The sequence below is a fragment of the Balaenoptera borealis genome (assembly GCF_965194805.1).
Source record: "Balaenoptera borealis genome assembly, chromosome: 16".
NCBI lineage: Eukaryota > Metazoa > Chordata > Mammalia > Artiodactyla > Balaenopteridae > Balaenoptera > Balaenoptera borealis.
Window position 1 is genome coordinate 21,838,095 of NC_138872.1, and position 24,583 is coordinate 21,862,677.

General features: G+C 52.1%; 2 protein-coding genes across 5 annotated transcripts in view; one reads left to right on the forward strand and one right to left on the reverse strand.

Moving 5' to 3' along the window:
• Positions 1–18,230, forward strand: part of TGM2 (transglutaminase 2) — a 32,257-nt gene extending 14,027 nt beyond the window's left edge. Inside the window, exons 5-13 of the mRNA XM_082361942.1 lie at positions 1,248–1,376; positions 2,421–2,598; positions 4,909–5,044; positions 5,694–5,797; positions 7,749–7,991; positions 9,763–10,035; positions 14,343–14,503; positions 15,494–15,630; positions 16,338–18,230. Coding sequence (XP_082218068.1) covers positions 1,248–1,376; positions 2,421–2,598; positions 4,909–5,044; positions 5,694–5,797; positions 7,749–7,991; positions 9,763–10,035; positions 14,343–14,503; positions 15,494–15,630; positions 16,338–16,488 — 1,512 coding nt within the window. The 3' untranslated portion in view covers positions 16,489–18,230. The remainder of the gene's footprint in view (positions 1–1,247; positions 1,377–2,420; positions 2,599–4,908; positions 5,045–5,693; positions 5,798–7,748; positions 7,992–9,762; positions 10,036–14,342; positions 14,504–15,493; positions 15,631–16,337) is intronic.
• The window catches only part of RPRD1B (regulation of nuclear pre-mRNA domain containing 1B), a 103,343-nt gene continuing 83,841 nt past the window's right edge, over positions 5,082–24,583 (reverse strand). Inside the window, exon 6 of one of the 4 annotated variants that reach the window (XM_082362012.1) lies at positions 5,082–5,424. In XM_082362012.1, the coding sequence (XP_082218138.1) occupies positions 5,314–5,424 (111 nt within the window). In that variant the 3' untranslated portion in view covers positions 5,082–5,313. Of the gene's footprint in view, positions 5,425–20,010; positions 20,800–24,583 lie in introns of those variants that run through there. The other 3 variants (XM_082362011.1, XM_082362013.1, XM_082362016.1) reach the window with 3 other exon arrangements.

A 24,583-nucleotide genomic window follows, 5' to 3' on the forward strand; every position in this document is an offset into this window, starting at 1 on the left:
AAGCTCAGAGGTGGGAAAGTTTATGTTGTACCTAAGAAGTATGTTACAGTTTGGGGAGCACTTATATGAGAAGGGGCCCCAGGAGATGACGTGGGAGAAGTCAGCAGTGTTCAGGTTGTGAACAGCCCTGAATGTCAGGCTGATGGCAATAGGGAGCCACAAAATGAATGGTTCAAGCCAGGGAGGGCTATTCTGTGTCATGGAGGGAGACCTGCGATAAGGCCTGGTTTGGGACAAGACCACAGAGATGGGGAGCAGGGGGCAGACAGGAGAGCCCTTGAACGTGACAGATGGGTGGTCCGATGGAAGGTGACAAGGAGAGATTTTGATAAAGATAACATCTGAGTTGCAATGATGAGAAAGTGTGCGTCACACAGAGAGAGGCAGGAAGAGCATTCCAAGCAAAGGAAATAGCAAGTACAAAGGTCCTGAGGCAGTGAGCCTGGAGCAGGATGAGTATGGGTGAGAGCGGTGAGAGATGAAGTCAAAGATGGGGTGGGACACAGATCTTTTTTTTTTGAATTTTATTTTATTTATTTTTTATACAGCAGGTTCTTATTAGTTATCAATTTTATACACATTAGTGTATATATGTCAATCCCAATCTCCCAAATCATCCCACCACCACCTCCCTTCCTCCGCCCCCCCTGCCACTTTCCCCACCTTGGTGTCCATACGTTTGTTCTCTATGGGACACAGATCTTAATGGGCCTTGCAGGCCACAGGGAAAAGTCTAGATTTTACTCTGGGTGCAGTGGAAACAGGAGTGATGAGGTTAGATTTACATCTTTTCAGTCTATACTTTGGTTCCAATCCGAACGGTGTGTGGGGAGGGGATGGGGAAGGAGGGGAGGCTCATCAGCTCTGCAGGGTGAGTCAGGCTTTAGGGAAGTGAAGACTTGGCGGTGGGGGAGTGCAGTGGCTGGGCCTGAGGTGACTCGGAGGGCAGGGAAACTCCAGGGACGCTGGGCTCTACTCCAAGTTCCCAGGACCCCCCAGCCTGGATGCAGTCACACCCCCTCCCCCTTTCTCACACACTCAGTCATTGTCCCACCTCACCCCCCTTTCCTGGGCCAGGAAAAGCTGGCACCACAGAGATGTGACAGACCCAGCCCGAGCCTCCGAGCCTCCGATCTGGTGTGTGAGACAGAGCAGAGGGGTCCCACAGCTGCTGGACTTCAAGGCAGGCTTCCCAGAGGAGGTGACTTCTCAGCTCCCTCATCCTCCCCTTGTTTCCTCTGACACAGTTTGAAGACGGGATTCTGGACATCTGCCTGATGCTCTTGGACGTCAACCCCAAGTTCCTGAGGGATGCTGGCCGCGACTGCTCCCGCCGCAGCAGTCCAGTCTACGTGGGCCGGGTGGTGAGCGGCATGGTGAGTGAGTAGCCGGCCCGCCCCAGGGGCCCTCCCTTCCTGTGATGATGGAGGCCAGGCCCCACGCTGGGCACGGTGGGGGGACCCAGGAGATGGGTGAGTCCCAGCTAGGAGACCTTGTATTTGGAGAGACAAGGTACAAATGCGGGTAATGCCATGTGGTCCCTCAAAGCAATCCATTCATTCATTCATTCACTCACTCATCCAGGAAGTATTCATCAAGTGCCACCCACATCCTAGGCACCAGGGAAAAGCAGGTGTAAGACATGAATGGTCTCTAACTTCATAGAGCTTCCGTTCTAGGGTGTGTGTGGGAGGAGACAGGCGGAACCACAGTATCACATGAGTGCACAGTCATAAGTTACGATGCACTCGCCAAAGGGGCCAGATGTGTGACAGTGTCTGAATACAGGGCCTAACCCCAGCAAGGGGCTGGGGGACCTCCCTAAGTGATGAGTCCTGAGGTGACGTAGTAACTGGGAGGAGAAGAGCATCCCAGGCAGAGGGGACAGCTTGTGCAAAGGCTCCCTGAGGAGGGATGGCTGTGGCAGGTTTGAGGAGCAAAAGGGGAGCCAGTATGGCTGGAGCAGAGCACAAGCGGGAGAGGCGGGTGCAGGTGGGCTGCAGAGGGGGCAGGGCCAGACGGTGCAGGCCTCAGGGCCACGGTCAGGAGGCTGCATTTTATTCTCGAGGTTCTGGGAGTCTGGGGGCAAATGACACAATCTGGGCAGGGGCCAGAGGGGGTCTTTGTAAAACTCAGATCACGCCGTGTCATTCCCCTGCCACCCCATGGACAAATTCACATCTCCAGCATCGCCCTCGCTACCTTGACCCCTCTCTACCTCCTCCCTCCCTCTTCTCTCTCCGGTGCCAGCCATCTCTAACCTCCCAGTCTGTCACACCTTGGGATCTTTGCACCTGCTGTTCCTTCAACCTGGAATGCCCTTCCCTGCCTTTTCACCATGTGCGGCACTCACGCCCACCCTAGTGCAGCCGTCACCCTTTCCCCAGGCTTGGTCCCTCTGACGCTCTCGCTGGTTGCAGGTCAACTGCAACGATGACCAGGGCGTGCTGCTGGGACGCTGGGACAACAACTACAGGGATGGCGTCAGCCCCATGTTCTGGATCGGCAGCGTGGATATCCTGCGTCGCTGGAAGAATGGCGGCTGCCAGCGCGTCAAGTATGGCCAGTGCTGGGTCTTTGCTGCTGTGGCCTGCACTGGTGAGCGGCACGCGGGATGTGAGAGGGCCTGGAACCGCCCTTGGCTTCTGTGAGCCCGGGGTCCCTGCAGCCTTCTCCCAGGCCTGATGTGTAACGGAGCCAGGGAGATTTGGTCAAATAAGGGGGCGTCTGATCCCCGTGGTCACGGGGTTTCTGCAGGGAGCCGAATGGTGGATCGGCCCAGGGACTCGAGACGGACTGGCCGGGTTGAATCACAGCTCTGCCTCTGACCCCTGGGAGGACTTGGGCGAGAGAACTGGTGTCTCCAAGCCTCAGTTTCCTCACATGTAAAATGGAGACAGCAGTAACTGACCCAAGTCCCAGGGAGCTCTTAGGACCCGGGGAGATGTCACTTAGCACAGTCTCTGGTTCAAGTTAGGTGGGGTTTGTGGGTTTCCGGGGCAGCTGGGATTCCGCAGCTGGATCCTGGGGCATTTTCTCTGTGTCCATAAGTCGGCTGACAGTGATTGGATGGACGTTTGCAGGGACGGGCACAGTGACACACTTTTCTGTTCGGCCAGACTGCCCATACCCATTCCTCTCTGAATCATTACAAGATCCCGACAAGCTGCTATTATTAGCTCCTCTTAGAGGAGGAAATGGAGGCACAGGAAGAGAAGTGGCTTGGCCAAGGTCGCACAGCTGGTGAGCGGCACAGCCAGGCTTGGAACGAGGTGGGCCCGGCTCTGGCACAGCCTCCTGGCCTTAGACTGTGATGATGAGGCCTCCCGGGACACCATCCCTGGGACAGGAGTGGAGCCTGGCCCCCTGGGCAGCGGGGACAGGCCTCCCCAAGCCTCAGGTCTGTGCTCTGAAGCCTGTCACATGGTGGGGCAAGGCCTGGGGTTGGGACATCAGCCCTCGCCACGGGCAGCAGAGCGTCCAGACTCTACCCAAGTTGAAAGGCACAGGAACCAGGCAAGAGGTGAAGGGTCACAGCTGCTCCTTCCTTCCTCCTCCCAGTGCCCTCACGTCTCCCAGCCAGAATCCAGGGCCATCGGGGAAGCTCTTGCCCTGGTTGATGGTGGGCACAGGGCAAAGGTCACATCCCTGCCCCTCCCCCGTCTCAGAGACTCAACCTCAATCAAAACTAAAAGTAGAACAGAGGTCCTACAGATTATATTTAGTAGGCCCTTCTGTTTCACTTCGTTTTTTAGATGTTACTTTCTTTACCTTACCCTGAGAATATGTTACTTTTACATTTTACATAAAAAGTAACATAAAAAAATGAAGGAGGAAAAACACCCATAATTCCCTCTGTCAGGAGCACCTAGCATCACCATTCGGGCAGGATTCGTGCCTGGGGTCTTCGTCCCTCCTCTGTGGTCTATAGATGCCACTTGACATCCTGCCTCTTTGTCACCTATCATTCCAACACCAGTCCCTTTCCCAGTTACTCCGGGCTCTCTGTAAACTGTGCTGAGGCACAAATGCAGGCCCTCCTGGCCCACGATGGAGTCCCAGTGCACCTGAACCCCGGGCTAGAGAGGCGGAAACAAGGCCCAGAGAGGCAAAGGGACTGGCCTCAGGCCACACAGCCCGAAGCAGCTGGGGCTGGAACGGAAGGGCTCCTGACCTTTCCCTCTTCTGCTTGCCCCACTGTTCACTCCTCACTCTGAATCTCTGTCATTCCTTCTTTCCTTCCCTTCCTCCTTTTCTTTCTACTTCACCCACTCCTTCATCCCATTTGACAAATTAGTCTGTGCCAGGCCTGTGCTGGGCTCTGGGGATATAAAATAAGACAGCTCGCTCACTGCCCTCAGAGGACAAATTAAAGAATCCCTCACACACCTGTATATTGGGAACGATGATGAATCCCCAGTTTTGCTATGAATGCAAATGATGGGGTAATCTAAACCCGGCCGGGTGGCCTTCCTGGCCTAGGGAACAGCATATGCCAGTGTCCTGGGGCTGTTGGCAGCATGGAGTGCTGGAGGAGCCGCGAGGCCGGTGTGGCTGGAGCAAAGTGTGCAGGAGGTGGTCAGGGGCCAGACCCTGCAGGGCAAGGGCCACGGTGGAGGTCTGGCCTTGACCTCGAGGGCTGTGGGGAGCCATTGAGGGTTTAGCAGAGGACTGTTAATGTCAGATTTGCATTTAGAGTCTTTTGTTAGCTGTGATGTGAAAGGGAAAGAGTGGACATGGGGCAACCAGCGAGGTGGGTGCCATTGTCCGGGCAAGGGGATGGCACACCCTTACCAGTGTGCAGTGCTCCCTGGGGTACAGATGGGCACGTGGAGGCCCAAGCGGAGCAGATGTCTCTAGGGCCTCAGCTCACCCCCTAAGCTCTCTCCACTGTGTCCCCCGACCCAGTGCTGCGGTGCCTCGGCATCCCCACCCGCGTCGTGACCAACTATAACTCGGCCCACGACCAGAACAGCAACCTGCTCATTGAGTACTTCCGCAACGAGTCTGGGGAGATCCAGAGCGACAAGAGCGAGATGATCTGGTGAGGGGGGCGCTCAGTGGGAAGGATCCCCTGGAGAGGAAACTTGGGGCGATTTCTCAGAGGAGGTCACGTTTGAACTGGGTTTAAAAGTTGAACGGTGTTTGGACAAAAGGAAGCGGGCCTTGGAGAGGCTCCAGGAGGGGGAAGAGCAGGAGCAAAGGCCAAGAGGAAGGAAAGTCAATGCAGGGAGCACGAAAGGGCGTCAGGGAGAACACACCGTCCGGGGTCTGCACTGCCAGCCTGGGGGTCTGGTCTTGATTCCAAAGGCTTCAGACTGGAGAGGGGTGTTCTGATGACCGTGGGGACAGATGGGAAGCAGTGGGCGGCGCTGTGGTCCAGGTGGGTGGTGGTGGGGTCTGAATCCGGGCAGAGCCTGTGAGCTGAAAAAGAAGGAAGAGTCGAGAAATTAGGAGGTCAGGTCAGCTGGGCTTGCAGAGCCACTGAGAGGGGCAAGGAGGAGGGGAGAGGGGTTGAGGACTCCCAGTGTAGGAGGGAGCACCCGACTGGGGCCCCCAGAGGAAGAGCAAAGTGTCGGGGGGGATGTTCTGGGGTCAGCTTAGGACAAGGCGAGTGTGGACAGCCCGCAGGAGGTGACCGTGAACGTCTGCGTGAGAGTCCTGGTCCACGTTTTGTTTTGTTTCCCCAACAGGAACTTCCACTGCTGGGTGGAGTCGTGGATGACCAGGCCTGACCTGCAGCCGGGATACGAGGGGTGGCAGGCCCTGGACCCCACGCCCCAGGAGAAGAGCGAAGGTGGGTAGGCAGGTGTGGCCCCATTACCGAGATGAAGAAACAGAGGCTGGAGGGGACCCACCCAACAGAGGGGCTCCTCAGCTGGAGAGGGGCAGAGCTGGGGTGCTAACCCAGGTCTGGCTGACTCCAAAGAGCATGGTGTGTTGGGGGACCTCATTGATATTTTATAAAACACCTCTTTTATAATTTGAAAAGTAATTCATGCACATGGTGGAAAACAGAAAATATGGAGAAGCACAAAGAAAAAAAGTCAAATAGCATCTTTGTCCTCTTCCCCCCAAGAAATTTCATTAACATTCACACACAGCTTCCAATAATTTCAAATGAAGCCTTCCTCAGAATAATATTTTAAATACACACAATATAAACCTAGGGTTCAATTACATTGCAATATAGTTATCAAAATTTTTTAAATAAATTTGTGATATAGTAATATATGCTTTATATAACAAGATTTATTAGTAGAGTCAATAAGTTCCATAATTTCGTGGTAGAGATGAACATAATCTATATTTCCAGTTATCTGTAACAACTATAAAGAGATATAAAAATATCTGTGGTTCTTATGAGTGACAAGTCATAAGTGCACCTAAGACTGTGGTTTTTGGTCTTCTTTCACATTCGAAGGAAGTGAAAATAATGATGTAATTTTTTCCCATCCAAGTTTATGAACTCCTGAATTCTATTTGCTGCGCCTTGGGGGTTCCATGGACCCCAGGTTAAGAACTCTTCCTGCACATGGCCTTTCATCCTGGCCCTGTCACTTCTCCATATATCATTAGCATTTCTCTATCAGATAGTTTTCTGTGATTTTAATTTTAATTTAATGTTACCACATTCCATCAAATGGACGCACTGTAATATAGCTACCAAGCCTCTAGTCCTCAGCATTTAAATTTGTGACCAGTTTGAGGCAGTTGTAAACCACACCCAGATAAACACCTAGCTCTCTTGTTCATTTCGTTAGCACACACTCCCTGAGTCAGTGTCGGACACTGACTGCTACTCTCAGTCTGGGCAGGAAACCAGACAGACACACACCCTTGCCTACAGTTGGCTCCCTCATTTCCTTAAGTGCCTTGGGATACATTTCTGTTTATCAAACACATAGCGATAAGTGTTTGCCAATCCTCATTAGGTAGGTACAAATATCCCCACGTGAAGCCAGGACTCAGAGAAGTTAAGTGACTTCTCCAAGGTCACACAGCTAATAAGAGACTGAGCTGAGATTTGAACTCCAGAAGCTGGGTTCCAGGGTCCCCTGGAATTCTTTTTTTTTTTTTTTTTGTCTTGTTGCATGCCTTGTAAGATCTCAGTTTCCCAACCAGGGGTTGAACCCCAGGGCCCTGGCAGTGAAAGCACAGAGTCCTAACCACTAGACCACCAAGGAACTCCCTTCCCTGTAATTCTTTTTTTTCTTTTTTTAATTTATTTATTTGTTTTTATTTGTTTTTGGCTGTGTTGGGTCTTCGTTGCTGTGCGCAGGCTTTCTCTAGTTGCGGCAAGCAGGGGCTACTCTTCGTTGTGGTGCGCGGGCTTCTCATTGCAGTGGCTTCTCTTGTTGCGGAGCACGGGCTCTAGGCACGCGGGCTTCAGTAGTTGTGGCACGTGGGCTTAGTAGTTGTGGCTCGCGGGCTCTAGAGCGCAGGCTCAGTAGTTGTGGCGCACGGGCTTAGTTGCTCCGCGGCATGTGGGATCTTCTCAGACCAGGGCTCGAACCCGAGTTCCCTGCATTGACAGGTGGATTCTTAACCACTGCGCCACCAGGGAAGCCTTCCCCTGCAATTCTTAATTCTTACCTGATGCTGCCTTTTTAGAAATGGAATCCCTGAGTCAAAGGCTATATGGTCTGTAGGTTTTCAGCTACGTGTGGTTGAATTGTGGAAGATTTTGGAGGTACCACCCTCCCCTCAGCCCAGGCTCATCTTACCCTCCTCCTACTCCCAACCAGGGACATACTGCTGTGGCCCGGTTCCCGTTCGTGCCATCAAGGTGGGCGACCTGAGCACCAAGTACGACGCCCCTTTCGTCTTTGCCGAGGTCAACGCTGACGTGGTGGACTGGATCCGGCAGGATGATGGGTCCATGCACAAGTCCATCAACCACTCCCTGGTCGTGGGGCAGAAGATCAGCACAAAGAGCGTGGGCAGAGATCAGCGGGAGGACATTACCCACACCTACAAGTACCCGGAGGGTAGGGGCCCTCGGCTCATCACTGCCTTGCAGATAAGCAGCTTGTTTACCAGCCCAGAGGGCATATGTGTGTGTGTGTGTGTGTGTTTTCTGGCAGCTTGCAAACAACAATGATCTGTAGGTTACTCTCCATTTCAAGAAATTCCTTAGAATCAGGTGCAAACTTGACAAACACACTGGGGGCAGGGGGACAGTGGTAAAGGATTATTCATTTAGGAAAAGAATTCTATATTCCACAAAAAGATTTCATTTGGTTTTTAAGCCTCGCTTTCTTTGTTGGTTTGACTCAAACTGAAAGGGATGGCTGTTATACAAGAGAGGCTTTCATCTTAACAGAAAAATCATGATGTCCATGTTGTTTAACAGAGCTTATTAGTGGTGGGAGCTCCAACAATAGATGGTCAATTCCATGCTTTTTTTTTTTTTTTTAATCTTTATTTATTTATTTGGCTGCACTGGGTCTTAGCTGCAGCATGCGTGATCTTTAGTTGTGGCATGCGGGATCTTTAGTTGCAGCATGAGGGATCTAGTTCCCCGACCAGGGATCGAAGCCGGGCCCCTTGCTTTGGGAGCACGGATTCTTAACCACTGGACCACCAGGGAGGTCCCTCCATGCTTTTTTATTGCAACGTATTTGTGCTGAAGAGGCTTGGAAGTCCGGAGGGGCCATGGAAGAGAAGTTCCTGGAACTCTGTAGTGTTAATTGTTTTAGCATTTCACACACAGGTGGGGAAGTGGGCATGAAGGTAGATTGGAAAGGTTTAAAGAGAAATGGACCAAAAGAAACTTAAAGATAATAAGATGGGCTCAATCAGACACAAAGATGAAGCTTCTTTCTGCTACTAATATTAAATCAGTAGTGGGAAAAAGATGTGGTTTATTTTAAAAATTGGATTTGAGCACATCCAATGGCCAATTCAATAGACAGATATTTTCTAAGCACCTACGATGTGCTAAGCACAGTAGGGTTCACAGAAGTGACTAAGAAACCACAGCATTTATCTGACCCCCGTTGACTCTCCAGGGCTGACTGGGGATTGGGTATTAAGTGGCCGTGCTCTAGTGGGAAGGGCTAAAACAGAAGAAAAAGATGCTTTCCCTGGCCTCTGAAAGGTCTAGAGCTGATGATTTGATAGAAGAAATAAATATGTACCCAACAACACTGGGGACAAAAATAAAAGGCACATGGGGAGAAGTAAATGGAATATAAAGCAGGGGGCAGTCATTCCTGCTGGAAAGCTCAACAGGTAGAGAAGGGAGGGAAAGGATTTCAGGTAGAAGTGGTCCCTGTGCAAATGCTTAGAGGTGAGAAAGTTCTCATTGTATCAGTGCCTACTAGGCACCAAACACTGTTGTAGGCATTGGGTATGACTTAAGATTAAGTAACACAGTCTTAGTCCTCAAGAGGCTTGAGAGTGTAAGCATATGAACAGAAAAAAACCTGGTGGCCCAGAACACCATGACAGGCAATAGACAGCTATGAAACTCCAAAAGACATTGTGACTCTTTCATCCTGGGAAAGGAGGAGTCAGAGAAGGTGTCCTGGAAGAGGGGTCATTTGGGGATGGGTCTTGAGGGATGTATAGGAGTTCACTTGTGGAAAGTAAATAAAATACTCTTTCCTCCTCCTGGCACAGTAATGTAAAGAAGGGGCTCCCTCAGGGGTGCTCTGAGTCACCAGGACTCTGAGAAGCCAGCTTGCCCTGCTCCCAGCCTCCTTCTCATTGATCCCCCTTCCAGCTGTGATGAAGCTCTCTTCCCTGTCCCCACAGGGTCCGCAGAGGAGAGGGAAGCCTTTGCAAGGGCCAACCACCAGAACAAACTGGCTGCTAAAGAGGAGACAGAGGTGGCCATGCGGATCCGTGCGGGCCAGGGCATGAACAGGGGCAGCGACTTTGACGTCTTTGCCCACATCACCAACAACACTGCCAAGGACCACACTGGCTGCCTCCTGCTCTGTGCCCGCACCGTCAGCTACAACGGGATCCTGGGACCCGAGTGTGGCACCAAGAACCTGCTCAACTTTTCCCTGGAGCCCTTCTCTGGTAAGGCCCTGTGTTCCTGGAGCAGCTGTTGACCACCCTGACGACATGCTAGGTTGTGCCCTGAGAGCTGAACGTGTGCCATCTACCTAACTCCCATCGCCCTCACTGTGGGTCAGGCCCTGTCCTCGGCACTTTATAAATAGCAACCCAGTTCCTTCTTATAACAAAAGTAGGAGGTGGATTCTTTTGTGGCCCCATTTTCCAGATGAGAAAACTGAGCACAGAGAGGTTAAGTAACTTTCCCAAGGCCACACAGGAAGTGACAGGATGGAGACTTGAACCTGTACTCGCAGCAACTATTCTATTTCATTCCATCTCATCTTCGCAGGACCCCTGACTGCTTTCCCAGACTCTCTGCTGCCCCTTCCAGCAAATTCCTTTCCTCCGTCTCCAGCAACTCACACTACAGGTGCCTCTCCCCAGAGCCCCTTTGAGAACCTCTCCTATTTCTCTGGAGGTTCTCAGGCTTAGAGAGAAGAGATTCAAGACGAGCACTACCCAGAGAACTTTCTGTGATATAAGGATGCCCTGTATCTGCGTTGTCCAGTGCGGTGGCCACTAGCTCCATGTGGCTATTGTGGGCTTGCAGTGTGGCTGGTGTTAATTATGGGACTAAAGTTTTAATTTCACTTAAACAGCCACATGTGGCCGGAAGCTGCCATACTGGACAGTGTGGCTCTAACAGTGATAGGAAAGGAAAAGTCCTGATCTTCTCCTCTTCCATGGCTCCAGTGCCTGGTCCGGCCTCCCTGGGAGCAGGTCCCCTTCCCCTTTTGGGGCTGAAATAATGTCAGTAGCTCACCCAGCCCTCAACCCTGGGCAGAGCCTCTGTCGCTCTGGCTTCTTGGTCGGACGCCTGCACAGTCATCGTCCCCTTGATCCCTTTCTCTGCTGGCTTTGTCACCACGCCTGGTTATCTCCCTAAAATTAAGCTGGAGGCCCTGAGAGGGGTTGCAGCTGCCGAGGTCACTTAGGGAGGCAGCACGGAGCCCAGTCTCCTATCCCCCCCAGCAGCCCATTCTCCGTTCCTGCACTTGGAGCCTGTGGGCATGGGGAGGGCAGGGGGGTCTTCGAGTTGGGAGAGGACCTGTGGTCAGCATGATCTGAGTAGAACATCAGTCAACCCTGGGGCCTCTATCTCAGACCCACCTCAGGCACCCTGGAGCCACACGCCAGGACAGAGCAGACCCTCTGTCAGGGTCCCTGAGCAGAGGCAAAGCTCTAGGGGCAGAACCACGTGGCACCAGGGCTGGGGCCCCAACACTTATGCTGCTAAAAGGGGTGTTCGGAGGCCAGACTTGGCTTTGTATCTGGCCTCTCCCACCTTCTGTTATTATTATTATTATTAATTTTGGCCGCGCCATGTGGCGTGTGGGATCTTAGTTCCCCGACCAGGGATCCAACCTGTGCCCCCTGCATTGGGAGCTCAGAGTCTTAACCACTGGACCACCAGGGAAGAACCTCTCCCACCTTCTAGATGTATAACCTTGGGCCTTGAATCACTCATCCATCAAATGGGGCATTACCATGCCCCTCATGGGCTGCGAAGGAGATGTGTGCTCAGGAAAGATCTGGAAAGTGTATAATGGTGCCTGGACACGGCAGGGCTCTTCACTGTTCGCTGAGCAAGTGCCGACAGGTGTGCAGAGGCCGAAAAGCGTCTTTTCTGAACCCTGCTGTGCCAGGCAATGGTCTCAGGGCCGGGCTCAGTGCTTCCTGAGTCACTGCCAACCTTGCTGGTGTGCAGAGGACTCGGCTCTCATCTCCACATCCAGGCCCCGAGTCAGGGGCAGGGCTCCATCCCTACAGGTGTGTGGGGTGGTTGGGATACCGAGGTCCTAGTTCCTGCAATTCTGCCCACAGGCTGTGGGCTCTGGCTATTTCTCTTCTCCATTCCAGGCCCTGGGTTCCCCATTTGTACAAAGACTGGTTAATCTTTGAAGAGCCCTTCCAGCCCCTTTGTGTGAATGCACACGTGTCAGTTCTTCCTCACGCTCAGAACTGCTTCAAAGGGAGGAAGTGTCTTTCCTGGAATGTGTATCATAAGGTGAACTCCAATCTGAACCAGGGATGCCAGAATAACTTCCACCCAGGCTGCTGTTGAGTCACCCTTTGCCTCCCAGATACCCTCAGGCCCTTCGCAGCATTCTTCTGCTTCAGCCACAGCCTCAGTGTTTCTTCCTGGGGATGTGTTCACAGAGGAGGGGTCCCTCCTGCTACGGAGACCTCTGAGGGGCACAGCCTGTCGGGAGAGGGCAGAGGAGAGCAGTGGTCCTGCGTGTTGCCCTCAGGTGGGGCTAGGCCAGGATGCCCTATTGAGGCTTCCAAGGCCAAAGTCAACCTGAGAGTGATTCTCCCACCCTGTGAGACCCTGAACTTTGGCTGAGTTGCTGGTTTTTCTCTGATGATAAGATCTGGGGGATTTCCATGTGCTAGCGGACAGGAAGCCAGGCCTAGGACAGCTGAACTGAATCCAGCTGTCCCCCACCCCGCCTCCTTGCTCTCTCCCTTCCTGCCACCCACCCCTTCTCTCTCTCTGGATACCCTCACCCCTCTAGGTGGGTCATGAGGAATGCAGGCAGCGTGATCTCTGTGATGATCAAAGGAATCATCTAAGGAATGAATAGACACTAACCGCAAACGTTTACCTCTTTCAGCCAGCATCTGGCCCGAAGCCAAGGCCAAGGCCCCTGGCCTATAGACGGCAATTCTCAAAGGTCCAGCCCCACGCTGACCTAAGCCTCCTGGAAAAGTTAACAGCTGGGGCCACCTCCTCCAGGCTCCTGGAGGACAATGGTTTCCTTCTTTCCTGTGGAGCCGGTCAGAGTTTCCACTCTGCTCCACCAGGTCCTGACCCAGGAATTTTCACTCCTTTTTGTCCTTTTTGGCAGAAGTTTTGGGTTTTTTTTCCCCCCACGTCATCTGAGCAGAGGTTGGGGCAGATCCACCCCAGTAATGAGTGACTAGAGGGCTGGGCACACATTTTCCAGAGAGTGGGACAGGGAACACCAATGTGCCCAGCCAGGACCTGGACCTTGACTCATGCAGAGAGAAGGTGACCGTCTGCTCGGGCCTTCACGGCCCTAGAGATGACCTCCCAGCGGGTGCTCACTGGCCCGGGCACCCCATATCCTTGCTAATCTCCCTCTTTAACAGTAAGCTCAGGTCTCAAACTCAGAGCCCTCAGCAAATGAGAATATCGGCCTGAATTGAATAAACATGACTTTGTTTGCTGGTGTTTGTTTTTACCAGCTTCCTTCTACTTACGGTAAATGAGACAGGTTTTCTGCAAATAATGATGAAAAGGTTCCCTAAGCAAAAAAGGTTAAAAAGTGAGGGGACTGAAAGAAAAATTATTTAATGAGGAGTTACTCAGACGTGTGGAAGATCACATGAATGGCTGGAGTTTGGGAAACGCTGGTCTAGTGCAGGGACAGAGGGGACAGATGGCAGAAAAAGAAGAAACAGCATCTCCCATCATGGCACTGGGACAGTGAGGAGAGGTTGGCTGGGCTCCATGTAGCCCCAGGACCGTCCCTCCAACATTGCTGTTTGATGGGGGGAAGCCCGAGGAGCAGAAGGGATTTTTCCCAAGGTTCCCTGTGACCGAGTGAACAAGCAGGGCCTGTGGAGAATCAGTCCTGTGCCCTTTTCACTGCTCCTTCCTGCCTCCTATAAGCTGACCCCTGGTGCCCTAAGGCTTCAGTGTTCTTGTCAGAGAAATGGGGCTGCAATCCACACTTTGCTTCTCTGCAGTGGGAGGGGTTGGCCCTGCCGGCTTCTTTCTCACCCCTATCACTTGTGTGGCTCTTGCTCTGAAATGACCTCTGATCTTAGCTCTGCCCAGCGGGTGCCAGATGTCCCAGGGAACAGAGAGGGAACAGAGGAGAAACAGAGAGGGGAGGTCATCTTCCCAGGCTCACACAGTCAGTCAGTGGCCAAGCAGGGCCAGCTCTCCTGATCTGAACACTTACTGGCAGAAGTGTTTCTTCATCTGTAAATGGGTACAATTCTACCGACCTCATGGGGGGAATGGAGGTCCTGAGAGGTGGAGTGACTTGCCCAGCATCCCCAGTTAGCAAAGGGCAGAGGCAGGATTAAAGCCCAAGCCTCCCCTCCCCACTTCCTCGCTGGGAGCCTTGGAGCCAGGGCAGGTGAGGGAAAGTGCTGGGCCATGCACATCCATTCACCAGCTGTGTGACCTCGAGTTCATTACTTGCCCTCTCTGTGCCTTGTGGAGATGCCATAGGAGAGGTGGGGGCCACGATTCAGATGTCATGAGTGCTCTCCCCTCTCCCCTCCTGCAGAGAAGAGCATTCCCCTTCGAATCCTCTACGAAAAGTATTGTGACTGCCTGACCGAGTCGAACCTCATCAAGGTGCGGGGCCTCTTCGTCGAGCCAGCTGCCAACAGCTACCTGCTGGCTGAGAGGGACATCTATCTGGAGAATCCAGAAATCAAGATCCGGGTAAGGGCTGGCTGGGTCCCCGGACAGGTCCCCACACGTGCATGCACCTCCCCCCCTGCAACCTCAAGATCTCTGATGCCCCAGGTTCCTCAGATCCTAGGTTCATCAAAGAAAAGCATCATGAAGCAGAAAGAATTTGGGACTCACAGCCTCTAGGAATGAATCCTAAAATCCCAGAGTAGTAGGATCATGGCACTTAGGGATCTCAGACTCATGGACCCTTAAAAGCTAAACTACTAATGCTAGATTCCCAGGTCCTGGGGCCCTGGTGGGGCAGGAAGGGATGTGTTGTTAAGGGCACAGACTCTGGAGTCTATTTATTCATCTATAAAATGGGTGTTGTAAGGATTAAATGTGCATCTACAGGAAGCACATAGAACCGTATCCAGCACATTATGAGGGCTCAATAAAAACTGACTATTCTTATCACCAACTTCATGGTCATCATAGTGATTCACTTGGAGGAGTCACAGCCCCAGATCCCCAAACGCTGCAGTTACAAATAAATGGTAAAGAGCAGAGCAGGAGGGAGTGGGCACTGTGTGCCAGACAGTCTGCTAGGAGCTTGCACATATTAGCTCAGTTAATCCTCATGAGAACCCTGCGGTCAGGCATGTCTCTCCTGTGAATAAACCAAGGCTCAGAGAGGGTAGTAACTTTGCCGAGGTCACACAGTGAGAAAGGGGCAGAGATCAGCCTGGCTTCAAAGACTCTGATCTTTCCACCCTAGACCCTAGAATGAGGGAGGCATTTTACACATCCTGTGGGTGCATGGAGCCTCACTTCAGCTCCATGAAGGAGGCCTGGGCAGGTGTCATCATCTGTGTTTTCCAGATGAGGCAAGGAATGTTAGCGGCGGAGCTGGGCAGACATTGGGCCAAATGGCAGCAAAGATGGAGATGGCCCAGTTGGGACCCTGCATGCCCTTGAGGGGCTGCGGGCTGCTCTCCCTCCGTGCTGCCCCTGACATCTGCCCCATGCCTCCTCTAGATCCTGGGAGAGCCCAAGCAGAATCGCAAGCTGGTGGCTGAGGTGTCCCTGTGGAACCCGCTCACCGTGCCGCTGTCAGGCTGCACCTTCACCGTGGAGGGGGCGGGCCTGACCGACGAGCAGAAGACCGTGGAAATGTAAGTGCTGGTCCCTCCAGCCTGGGGGCCTGGGAGCAGAGAGCAGATGCTGCGGGCGGAAGGGCGCCCTCCAGCACTGAACCCAGGCCCGTAACCCCCTCTTCATCCTTCCCACACACCCACCCACACACCCGCCTAATATTCCCCCGTGTCTACGCCCAAATACCCACACGTTAGCTGCGTTGTGTGCACATGTGTTCACAAACCTAAACAGGTACACATTCACTAAGCACCCACCTCGGGACACCCGAGTCCTCACATACACACAGGTGTACATGCGTGCCTGCGTGGTGTACCCTCATGGATACATATTTATATATACGTACACTTACGAGCATACACACTTCTTCTTTTTCACTTTTTCATTGTAATGTAATTTACATAAAGCATACAAGTCACGTATGTACAGCTGAATGCATTTTCATGCATGTGGTCACATGCGCATCCACACTCTTACCCCCAAGCACGCCATCCACTTTCACGTACACACACACAAACACACCAGCCCCTCTACACATAGGAGGGCAGATGGCCCAGACCTTCAGAGAGTGGTGAGCGGGACCCATTTTATTCTGTCGGCACAAAGCTATACATCCATGGAGTTTCTGGGCTAAGATCTCAGTAGTCATGTGTCATCCTGGCCTGTCCCCATCGTGGGGACCAGGCCAGGGCCCTGATCTCACCCTCTTTCTCTCTCTTTCTCCCAGCCCGGACCCCGTGGAGGCGGGGGCGGAAGTCAAGGTGAGGGTGGACCTGCTGCCCCGGAACGCGGGCCGCCACAAGCTGGTGGTGAACTTCGAGAGCGACAGGCTGAAGGCCGTGAAGGGCTTCAGGAACGTCATTATTAACACCTCCTAAGGGCCCCCGTGCCAGCCCCACCTGAGCCAGCCGAGGGCCCCCAACTTGACCCCAATCTTTATCCCAAGCTAATGAGCAAAATTTGCCCCTTCTTGGGCCCCGGACCCCAGGGCAGGGTGGGCTGCCTATGGGCGCTCTTTGGAATTGAATGTACTTCCGGCCCATCTGGTCCCCCTGAGCCTGGCTCCCCACCTCCCTCACCTGTGAGGAATGTTTTGTGCCTCCACAGTAGGAGCCCTGATCTTGGCTGACTGGGCCTGGGGGGTGGGCCGGGGAGGAGGGACTCCCGCCTCCCTTCCCAGCCCAGATGCCATTTGGAAAGCCACTGACCACCCGCCATATTGTTTGATCAATTCCAGAGCCCCTTCCCTGGGAGCAGGTGAGAAAAAGTGTGCCCAGTGACCAGATCAAGGAACTGAGCTCCCTAGGGTGTCCTGAACCCCTTCCCCAGATTGTGCCCAGGCCCCAGGGGCTGTTGGCAGAGCCTGAGCAGGTGCAGATCGGGAGGGTCCCAGGAACAGTCCAGACCCAAGCTCCCCCCACATCCCAGCAGCCCCGGCCCAATAGTACCCCCGCACCCCGCAATTGTGAGGCACCTACTAAGTGCTTCCTGGGCTCACACGGCCACCAACCCATTTAATTGCCATGGGAAACTGCAGAGTGGGAGCCGCTTTCTCGATGAGGAGACTGCAGCTTGGAGAAGGGAGGGGGCCCACCCTGCACCACTGCATATTTGCAAGGCTGCTTAATATGAAGGTGCAGGAATGGAGCCAGGCCTTCTGGCTCTGAGTCCAGGGCCCCGTTCACCACACCAGCCCTGAGCTGACTGTCAGAGAGGCCATTTGGGGCCTGATCAAAAAGGATCCAGTTAGGATGAGGAGGTGGGGAGGAAACTGGAGGGGTTAGAGCCCTGGGTTTGAGCCCCAAGTCTGGCCAGCCACTGCCTTCCCCTCTCTGGGCCTCAGTCTGCTTCTCGGTCACAGAGTGGTGGAACCAGCTCGTCTCCAAGGCCCCTTCAGCTCTGCTGGTGCCTCATATGACTCAGCCTTGCCAATGACATTGAGTCTTACTCCCTGGCTTCACAGAGCCTTAGGTCACAGGCCAGGATGTTTCGGAGAATGAGACCATGACCATGACCACCTTCCTGCCCCCAGCCCTGTCTGAGTCCCCCACCTGTGCCCAGGCATCTTCCTTCAGAGCCCAGTTGTAGGGGAAAAGAGCCCCGGAGGCCCCTGTCCTACCCGTGACCCCACCCACCACAATGCGTAGACTTCACAGGAGCCTTAAGTTGCCTGTGCTGGTCACTCACCAACAAAGCTGGCATCTCAGCCACCCCCTCTTTGAAGAGCCAGGGCCCTGGAACACAGCCCTTGCCCCTGACTAAGCTCGGGGACCCCACAAGTTGCCATCTCTGACTTTACCCCTCGCTCTCTCCATGTGACTGGGCCTCCCTCAGCCTGGAAGAGGGAAGCGGGGAGAATTCTGTATCTGGAGTGGGGTCAAAGCCTCCAGAGTCCCCCAAATCCCAGAGAGGGATTTGGGGAAAGTCACGCTGATTCACTTAGAACTTTCTGCTTTGCACAGGAAGAAGCACTTGAGCCGAAATATATATGTTTATATAAATATCGCTCGATTTCTCTATGGTTTTATAAATACTTCTGGGTTCCAAGCAAGCAGTAGATGTGCTTTTGAGCCACAAAGAGCAAGTACTGAAATAAAAGAGTTTATTTTTCACATTCAAACCAGGTCTGGTCTGTTCGCTGCATGCTTTTGAGGAGGGTGGGTAGGTGAGCTCACTTAACATCTGGACCAGCCACTTCCTGCCTAAGAGCCTTTCCCTAGCCTCAGTGCCTCCCTCAGATCTAAACTTTACTGGCATTCAATGCTCTACAACTGTCCAGCTCCACCTCCAGCCCCTTCTCCAAACAAACCATGTTCAGACCAGAATGAACTGCCTGTATCTCTTCTAACATCCTGTGTACTTGTCAACCTCTTAGCTTGGAGTGCCCCTCTTTTTCCTTACCCAGCTTGTGAACGCCTATTCATCTTATAATGCTTAACACTAAAGTCACCTCTTCTGTGACGCCTACCCAGATTTCTTCTCAGAACCCTGGAACATGGACAACTCAAACATTTATCACAGTGACTTTTAGTTCCATGTTGATATACCTGTCCCCCTCCCCATCCTGTCTGAAGTCCCCAAGGGCAGAGACCAAGAATCTCTTAAACATACACTAATAAATGCTGGATCAATGTGTTTCAACTCAGCTCACATAAGACCAGTGCTATACAGTAGAAATATAACATGAGCCACAAATGCAAGCCATATATGTAATTTAAATTTTCTAGTGGCCATATTAAAAAGAGAAAAAGAAACAGGTAAAATACATTTTAATAATGCATTTTATTTAAACTAATATGTCTGAGATATTGTTATTGCAACACATAACATAAAAATTATGAGTGAGATATTTTATTCTTAATTTTCATACAAAGTCTTTTAATGTGGTGTGTATTTTACACTGACAGCCTGTTTCAATTCGAACTAGCTGCCTTTCAAGTGCTCCATGGCTGCAGGTGGCTACTGGCTACTACATTGTGTTACCGAGCAAGGGCTCATGTACCTGCCACACAGAAAGCCAAACTCTGACGTTGGGTGTTTGCAGCAAAGTAAGGTTTTATTTGCAGGGCGCCAAGCAAGGAGAATGGGTAGCTCATGCTCAAAAGACCTGAACTCCCCGATGGCTTTCAGGGGAAAGACAGTGTGAGGGGATATGGTCGCAGGATGCGTGATCAGCTTGTGGACCTTCTTCTGATTGGTTGGTGGTGAGGTAACAGGTGATGTTTCAGGAATCTCAACCTTCTGGTTCCAGCCAGTCCGGGGTACGTGCTTGTGGTCAGCATGTAGCCGCCATTCTCCACCTGGGCAGGGGGGGGTCTTAGTTTCTACAGAACAACTCAAAGATATGCATCAGATCGTTATCTATATCCTTTCAGGAGGAACTGGGAGCCCTGTGACTCTATGGTCCTCATCAGTAACTGCTTGAATCTGCTCTTTGGAACTCAGGGAAGGCCTAGGAGACTGAAGCCTTTTTTTTTCAAACAAGAAACAGGGGACACAGAGGGACTTTTGTACCTGGGAAGTCCCCACAAGGTCCTGCTTGGTTTCAATCCCCTCTTTTCGTTGATACTCTTTAATCCTTAGGGGAACAGGGGTGGGACAAGAAAGTGAATAAAGTTTTGGACAGAGAGAGATGAATCATAAACTCAGCAGGGGAACTCAGTTTCAGGGGACTCAGTTTCAATTGAATGGTTCCAGGTCTAGACTGATTCCAGGAGTGTGGGGATTTGGTCATTCATGTCATTCCCCACCAATGAAGCACTAATCAATGTTGTTTTTTTTTAAATTTTATAGCTACTTTATTTATTTATTTATTATTTATTTTTGGCTGTGTTTGGTCTTCGGTTCGTGCGAGGCTTTCTCTAGTTGCGGCAAGCGGGGGCCACTCTTCATCGTGGTGCGGGGACCGCTCTTCATCGCGGTGCACGGGCCTTTCACTATCGCGGCCCCTCCCGTTGCGGGGCACAGGCTCCAGACGCGCAGGCTCAGTAGTTGTGGCTCACGGGCCCAGCTGCTCCGTGGCATGTGGGATCTTCCCAGACCAGGGCTCGAACCCGTGTCCCCTGCATTAACAGGCAGATTCTCAACCACTGCGCCACCAGGGAAGCCCACTAATCAATGTTTATTGATTGAATAGATGATGGAAGACAGTCTCTGCCTTCAGGGAACCCATGTTGAAACATCTGACATGCATGCAAAAAATAAATCAAACTCAAAGCGTGACATCACATTTTCGGGGTGCTAAATCCTTCTGTTCCTTAAAAACTACACCTGGGTCTGGCCTTGATGGCCTGAGCATTTTATCAATTAGTGACCAGCAAGAAAATAGAAAACACTCGGCTATTTCAGGTGGAGAGGGAGTTTACAAGGGAAACTGACTCCAAAAACATCTGAGGTGCTGGAAGAGCAGAGGGAGAAGGAGTGGTACCCAGATATCGGGAAGCAGCTGCCACCCAGGATGCTCAGGGGCCCAGGAGCCGGTCCCCACCCCCCAGCTGCTGGAGGCACTGTCACTCCAGCTCTGGAACCAACAGAGCTGCCGAATCTACAAATCCTGCTGAAGTCAGCCCTGGTAGGAGCCAGAGGCAGGCTGGCATCTCTCATCCTCCTGCCTTCTCCCCACTGGCAGATCCTCAGTAGAAATAGCTGGTGAGGGGCTCTGGCAAATATCATTTTCAGGCTTCCAGCCCCTGAAAAACAGAGATGGCAAGGCAAGGGTTGGGGGGCATGGAGCTGAGTGGCCGATACCTATGGCTGCTCCCTTTGTAAGAACACCCTTCCAATCATCTCCACCAAAGGAACTCAGCTTTCAAAACCCTGCTCCAGAGAGACCTCCTCTGTGAAGCCTTCCTGGACTGCAGCCAACTGCTTCAAGCTCTGTTCCCCTTGGCATATGGAAGAGAGCCCTTTACAACACTCAGGTTAGCCTGGATTAGGACCAGCTGCTGATGTGCCTGGCCCATGCTCTGGAGCACCCCAAGAACAGAGTCAGGGCACACCTCACACAAGGGGGTCACCAAGTGGACGCGGTACTGCCAACTCTAGCTCTCAGGCCTGACTGCCTCGCCTCCTGAAGAGAGACAGGGCTGCCCCGGCCAGGTCTGCCAATGCTGGACAGATTTGGAGGGCCTTCCTGACCACCCCCTAGGCCTGCCCCACCCCTGAGAGCTCACTAGCCAGGAACCCAGGAAGGAGGAAGGCTTTGCTGGTCACGTGGGCCCATTAGAGACAGGGGAAAAGAGCCTGAGCTCCTTCTCCACAAACCGGAGGCAAGGGTTGAGTCTGCGGCCCTACACAACAGTGCTGGGCACAGCTCCGCGGCAGCTCAGAGCTACTGGGCCCAGACCAAAGCTCGGCTCATAGCCTGGGTGTCAGGGGCCTGGATTCTGGAGCCAAACAGACCTGGGATCAAATCCTGGCTCTGCCACGGGTTCACAGTGTGGCTTCAGGCAGGTTCTCAAACTCTCTGTGCCTCTGCTTCCTCATCTGTCGAATGGGGGTGATTTGGTGTCTACTTTCATGACTGGTGTGTAAGTTCAATGTAACAGTGCCCATAAAATATTCAGCTGGCTCCTGGCACATTCTAACCACATCAGCCAACTTTCCTCCAGGTCAGCAACATTTATATGCACTGAGTTATTCACTCCTGAAACAATCCTATCCAGTTTTTCCCCCCATTTTACAGCTGGTAAGGTGCAGAGTGGGGAGACTTGAACCCAGGCAGCCTGCCCTCCTCAGGGCACGGCCTAGCCTAGAGGAGGCCCGATTTCTACTGGAACCCTCCCTTCCCACCAAGTGCTAGGGTGCACGGGGCAGAGGCCTCCACAAAAGCCCTCGTGGAGTGGAGGTCTGATCAGGTCTATCTTTCCACCCCTAAAAGTCCCTCTCCTTTCCAGCTGCTCTCGTTTACCTGGGATGCCTGCCAGCTCCGCCCCTTGGCCTCAAGTCAAACCCAGAATAACAGAACTTAGACAGAGTCCAAGAGGAGAGGCTTAAGTGGGAGGGCCAGGCAGGGGCCTCCTAGAGGCACATGTGCCTTGGAGCCAGGACAAGGTCATCACAAACACTTTCCCAGCCTCCCCACTTCCCTCCCCGACAGGCCTGAGCACACACACAGAGATGCATGCCCACGAGACCGTGAAGCCCTGTGTCTTGTTTCAAGATGCAAAGTCCAAAGGGTTCCATTAAAAGCAGAAGGAATGACAAAAAAGGTGGTGCATACAGCCTTGAGAATGCAGGATCTCTAACGACCTGAAGTTGAGCAAGAGAAGCAGACATGAAAGACCATGATCCACATAATTCCACTCGGACAAAGTTCATGAACTCATCTGTGGTGTTAGAAGTTGGGGTCGTGTTTTCCGTGGCAGGGGAAAGACTGGACAGAAGCGCGAGGGGGCTTTTGGGGCACTGGGATGGCTTTGATTTTTTACATCTGGGTGCTAGGTAAACAAGTACATTCAGCCTCTGAAAATGTGTCAAGTTCAAAAAATATAGTACTTGAAGTTTCTAAAATTAAGTCCAAAGTGGGGTGGAGACTTGATCCACAGACCCTGACCACTGGGAGTAGCAAGTCTCCCATCAGCACCCCCCAAGGTCTGAGAAAGCCAGAGCTAAAAGGCTGGGCTCATAAACATAGTTACCATATGACCCAGCATTTCCATTCCTAAGTATAAACCCAAGAGAACTGAGAACATATAACCACACAAAAAGTTGTATGTAAATGTTCATAGCAGCATTATTCATAATAGCCAAAAAGTGGAAACAAACCAAATGTCCATCAGTCAATGAATGGATAAATAAAATGTGGCATATCCATACAATGGAATATTATTTGGCAAGAAAAAGGAACGATGTACTGATACATGCTCCACCATAGATGGACCTTGAAAACATTATAATCAGTGAAAAGAAGCCAGTCACAAAAGACCACATTTGTATGAGTTCATTTATATGAAATGTCCGGAAGAGGCAAATGTATGGAGATTGAAAGTAGATTAGTGACTGTCTGGGGCTGGGGAGCTGGAGGGATTGGGAGGGGGTGACAGCTAAAAAGCATGGGGTTACTTTCTGGGGCAATGAAACTGTTCTAAAATTGATTGTAATGATAGATGCACAATTTTATACTAAAAGCCATTGAATCGTACACTTTAAAAGGGTAAGTTGCAAGGTATATGTACTATATCTCAATAAAGCTGTTTAAAAATAATTAATAATGAACAAGGGGCAAAAGAAGAAGGCTGAGCCCCAGAATCTGTCTTGATTCAGATTCAGGAGGTCTGCCTGGGTGTGCTGGTGACCTTGGGTAAAGCTCTTCCCTTCTCTGGGCCTTAGTTGGCCCTGCTGTCACAGGGGGAGAGGAGAGAGTAGCAGCAGAGGAGTGCTGAAACGCCACTGATGTGGGCATGATACCCATGACCACAGAGGCTCCTGGCCCAGGCTGTGGAGTCTGGGGGTCCCCCAGGGCTAGTAAACCCCTAATCGTTCATGAGATCTTTGCACTCTGGTCACAAGTGCAATGTTCCCTCAACAGCCTTTAAAAATGGGAGAAGAGATGCTTTTCCAAACATTGCTTTCAGCCACTGCTCCATGTCAAGGATACCAGAGGCGCAGTGGAAATCCCAGTTTCTCTCTAGGCCCTTAGTCAGTTCCCAACTCCACGTCAGCTCATTCCAAAGTCATCTGGAGTAAACATACAGAGAGACCAAGTAGAAATGCCAGCCAGACCAGGTGAGACAGGGCTCTGCCTTCACTTGGTAAGTGAAGCCCATTTACAGATGGGGAAACATGCACAGATGGGGCAGGGGCAGGTCCATGGTCCCAGATCCAAGGCTGAAACCAAGGACTTTTCTCTTTCCACTTGCCTTGAGCAAGCCTAAGAGCCTACTATGTGCTCAGCCTGAGGTGCTCTCCAGAAGGGATGAGAGAGGGCCTCCAACCAAGTGTGGGCAGCCCCTCCCCAGGAGTCCTGGGCCTGTGTCCCATCTCCCCTTCTCTCTCTTGCTGTGTGACTTTGAGGAAGCCACTTTCCCTCTCCAGGCCTTTGTCGCACTGGAGTTCCCAATTACTGCCCTGTCACCCAACCCAGGGTTGTGATTATGATGGGAACAGGTCTTACAACCTACATGTAAAGGGCTGTAGAGATGGAAGCCAACAGGAACTCCAGCCATGTCTGAGAAAGGCAAGATGAAGGCGAGCGACTGAGGCTCATTTATTTAACCAGGGGCAGCTATGGGGTCAGCAGAGGTGGCTGTTGCCTGAAGGGGAAGGATGAGGTGGCCTGGACCAGGGTGTGGCTGTCTTGGAGTCATCGGAATGGATTTGAGATACACAGAGGAGATTCATTCACTCAACAACATCTTTTTTTGCCCCGACTGTGGGCCAGGTGCTGCGTTAGGCCCTGGGGATACAGTGGTCACCATGGCAGGCCTGTCCTACAGAGCATTCAAGCAGATCACCAGTGTGAAGTGAGATGTG